The sequence below is a fragment of the Nelumbo nucifera genome, chromosome 2 (assembly GCF_055504915.1).
Source record: "Nelumbo nucifera cultivar China Antique chromosome 2, China Antique-T2T, whole genome shotgun sequence".
Classification (NCBI taxonomy): Eukaryota; Viridiplantae; Streptophyta; class Magnoliopsida; order Proteales; family Nelumbonaceae; genus Nelumbo; species Nelumbo nucifera.
In genome coordinates this window covers 98319019-98322266 of record NC_142650.1, presented here as the reverse complement: position 1 = coordinate 98322266, position 3248 = coordinate 98319019, and the positions used below count along the sequence as shown (strand labels likewise).

The window sequence follows — 3248 nt, the reverse complement described above, 5'->3', positions numbered from 1 at the left end:
AACCGAGGTCTGATAGGAGCCTCGATCATCACCTGTGAAGAACAAAGGTGAATCGACACCACTGCAGGCCACGACGTGCATGAAAGGCCCATCAATGCCTCCCGACAGAGACCGACACACTCCCTTCAACCGAAGTCGAGGCCCTCTTAGCTCGTGCCTCCACCACGGTCTTGGGAGAGAGGGGCAAATGATGTAGGCGGAGATGGCCATGTCCAATTGCAGGACTCACACGTGTCGAGTAGTGCATGTCGGAGTAGAGCCAATCAACGAATGCACGCTGCCCAACTCGACAAAAATCGAGGAACCAATGGCGCAAGACCACTTGGCAGCCTAGGATGGCCACGCACCCCACGGTCCGAGCTCACCTACCTCCAAGCGGCTTCGGTATAAATATGAGGTGACACCCTTTCAAGTAGAGGATCGAATACTCAAGCTCTCTTTCTTGCTCTTGAGATCATTTACTCTATTGTGACCTCATCTGAGTGCTCACACCTCAGACATCGTCTACCTCATAACTCTCAACTAACTTGACCGTCGTAGTCCCTACCTCGAGTCCTCTCCCAAGGTCTCTTATGCTCTTTTGTTCTTGCAAAGCCGACTTCCCAATCCTCGGATATTATCCTCCTTGGACACCCAGCTCGGATCTCGAACCTCAAACCTTATTCACCTCGAACTCCACCCCTCGATCACATCGGTCTCGCACCTCATGCACATCCACTCAGGAAGTGAATTGATAATGTTGTCCTCGGCCAATCCAAGCATAACTAGATGCTTAATCGACGGAATATATGAATGGACTTACATTTTGCAATTGAAAGTGTAGTGTGTAATTTACCCTATTTTTCTCCGGCCAACCTGGGCTCCTACTTAATAAGGAATGCCAGCAAACAGCGATTCTATACAGCTGTTTGATACTTAACACATGACCCAACATGGTGGGACCCACGAAAGATAGACATCACAGGAAAATATTCCTAGATTTAATACTTGGCAATTTCTACGATGTCGGAAGGTAGGCCGCAGGCATTGAAGAACTTCGCTTTCATACTTCACTGTTCACTCGTTACGCGTCCTATTTAAGCCAGGTGCTTCACCTCATCGCCAAAATCCCAAACTCTCGAGTCTCTGCAAATCTATTATTAGTCCCTCCGAAGAGAGAAATGTCTGGTTACCCCCCCGGACCGCCTGGATACGGCTACGGTGCGCCACCACCGTCTCAGCCATACGGCACGGCTTCTCCCTACGGAGCGCCACCATCACAACCCTATGCTCCGATGGCAGCTCCCTACGGTACTCCCTCTGCACCCTACGCACCAGGCCATACTCCCGGCGAGAAGCCCCCCAAAGACAAGCCCCATGGAAGCGGAAGTGCCCCCCCTCTTTACTCCGGCTATCCAGCTGCCACAGTGCCTCCGCCCTCCGGCTACCCACCTTATGGAAGCCCGTTCGCATCTCTTCTGCCGTCGACGTTCCCTCCGGGAACTGACCCAAACGTGGTGGGTTGCTTTCAGGCGGCCGATCGGGACGGTAGTGGCTTCATAGACGATAAGGAGTTGCAGGGCGCTCTGTCGTCTTACAACCAGAGCTTCAGCATGCGGACCGTCCATCTCCTCATGTACCTCTTCACCAACATCAACACCCGAAAGATCGGTGAGAATTCAATTTGCCCTTCCAAATTTCCAAATCACAATTTCAGATGCGCACGATAGCACGAGTGCTTGCTCTTTACCAGTGAGAGTAGCTCGCACCCACCACCGGCACTAGGTGGTGGAGAGGCTATTTTGGTCATTTCGTAGATAGTGTGTTTCCTTTTACCATTCACACAGTCACCGCGTGTCCCTTATGCCTTGTGGCGCGTGCTTTATTACGAGGTCACAAATGGGCGCCTCACATGCACATCCACCGTGCATTGAGAACATCTCCCGATCAATTACGGGAGATGTTCCAAATGCATTGTAGAATGTGCGTGTGAGGCTTCAGGTGTGAGGAGCAGATCCGGTCTGCTTTATTACGCGTTTCGCTTTTGGTTTCCCATTGGCCATTTCCCATTTTTATAAAAGTAGAAACCGCGTTCGCTGAAATGAAATTCCTAGACTGCCCCCGGATATTTGATTTGTTTAATAATTGTTTTAAAGTTTTTAAACCAATTTAAGATAATTTTTGTTACTAATTTGGTCATTATCTTTTGTTTAATTACGACACAACCGACAGGACCGAAGGAGTTCACTTCGGTGTTTTACAGCCTGCAGAATTGGAGGGTACGTGTCTAGTTCGAAAATAATTAAAATCTTCGGCTGCTTTTTTTATTCAATTCATATATAATTTTTGTATTGTGTGTTTTTATTCTCTGCAGGCGATCTTTGAGAGGTTCGATAGGGATCGGAGCGGGAAGATCGACGCGTCGGAGTTGCGCGAGGCGCTCCTGAGCCTCGGATTCGCGGTTCCTCCGGTCGTATTGGATTTGCTGGTCTCCAAGTTCGACAAGAGCAGCGGTAAAAATAAAGCCATCGAATACGATCATTTCATCGAGTACGTTCTTTGGGCATTTTAGTCATTTTGAGACAAATATGTTCCAATTTATAATTTTTTGAATATTGAATTTATTAATATGTTATTTGTTATTTGTTTTTGATTAAATGCAGGTGCTGCTTAACGGTCAAGGTAATAATATGTTTTTATATTTTATATTTTCTCCGTCTTGGTTTCTTTGATAAATTATTTATTAAATGTATCATTTGAGTGCAGGGACTTACAGAGAAGTTCAGAGAGAAAGACACATCGTACTGTGGTTCGGCGACGTTCACATATGAGAGTTTTATGTTGACCGTTTTGCCCTTTCTTATTGCTTAAGGAATGGAAGTCGTCGTTATGCAATGTTTGGAGTGTTCGTTTGAATTTGTATATTTTGGTATTTCTCCCTTTAAAAGTAAATTATGGTTAAATAATAATATATGCTTTAAGTTTAAGCTAACAGAATTACCATTTTGGGTTCTGGTCTGGTTTTTATGAGCAAATTTATTAATTACATGTTCTCGTTTCTTGGACAGGGAAAGAGAGTGAGAGGAGAGAATTAGTTTGTTTTTGTTCCTTGGAATTCGATTGATACATTTGGTTTGGGTTTGGGTTTGGGTTTGGGTTTGGTTTTGTACTACGCCCGCAAATTTTTAAGCCAAGTTTTGATTCAACGATTTAGCCCTGTTAGGCTCGCAAGTTTAGGTCTAACCATTCCAATCCTGGCCAAACTAAAA

General features: G+C 45.8%; 1 protein-coding gene across 1 annotated transcript; it reads left to right on the top strand.

Moving 5' to 3' along the window:
• Positions 1-1030: 1030 nt before the first annotated feature.
• LOC104606260 (putative calcium-binding protein CML49) lies at positions 1031-2976 on the top strand. The gene is made up of 5 exons (XM_010271362.3): positions 1031-1650; positions 2212-2258; positions 2354-2529; positions 2643-2661; positions 2746-2976. The coding sequence occupies exons 1-5, from the start codon at positions 1161-1163 to the stop codon at positions 2848-2850; spliced, it is 837 nt and encodes a 278-aa protein (XP_010269664.1). The 5' UTR covers positions 1031-1160; the 3' UTR covers positions 2851-2976.
• The last annotated feature ends 272 nt before the right edge of the window (positions 2977-3248 follow it).

Coding starts and splice junctions, on each gene's coding strand:
- LOC104606260 (XM_010271362.3), top strand. CDS start 1,161: ATGTCTGGTTACCCCCCCGGACCGCCTGGATACGGCTACGGTGCGCCA. Junction 1,651..2,211: donor CATCAACACCCGAAAGATCG/GTGAGAATTCAA, acceptor CACAACCGACAG/GACCGAAGGAGTTCACTTCG. Junction 2,259..2,353: donor ACAGCCTGCAGAATTGGAGG/GTACGTGTCTAG, acceptor TATTCTCTGCAG/GCGATCTTTGAGAGGTTCGA.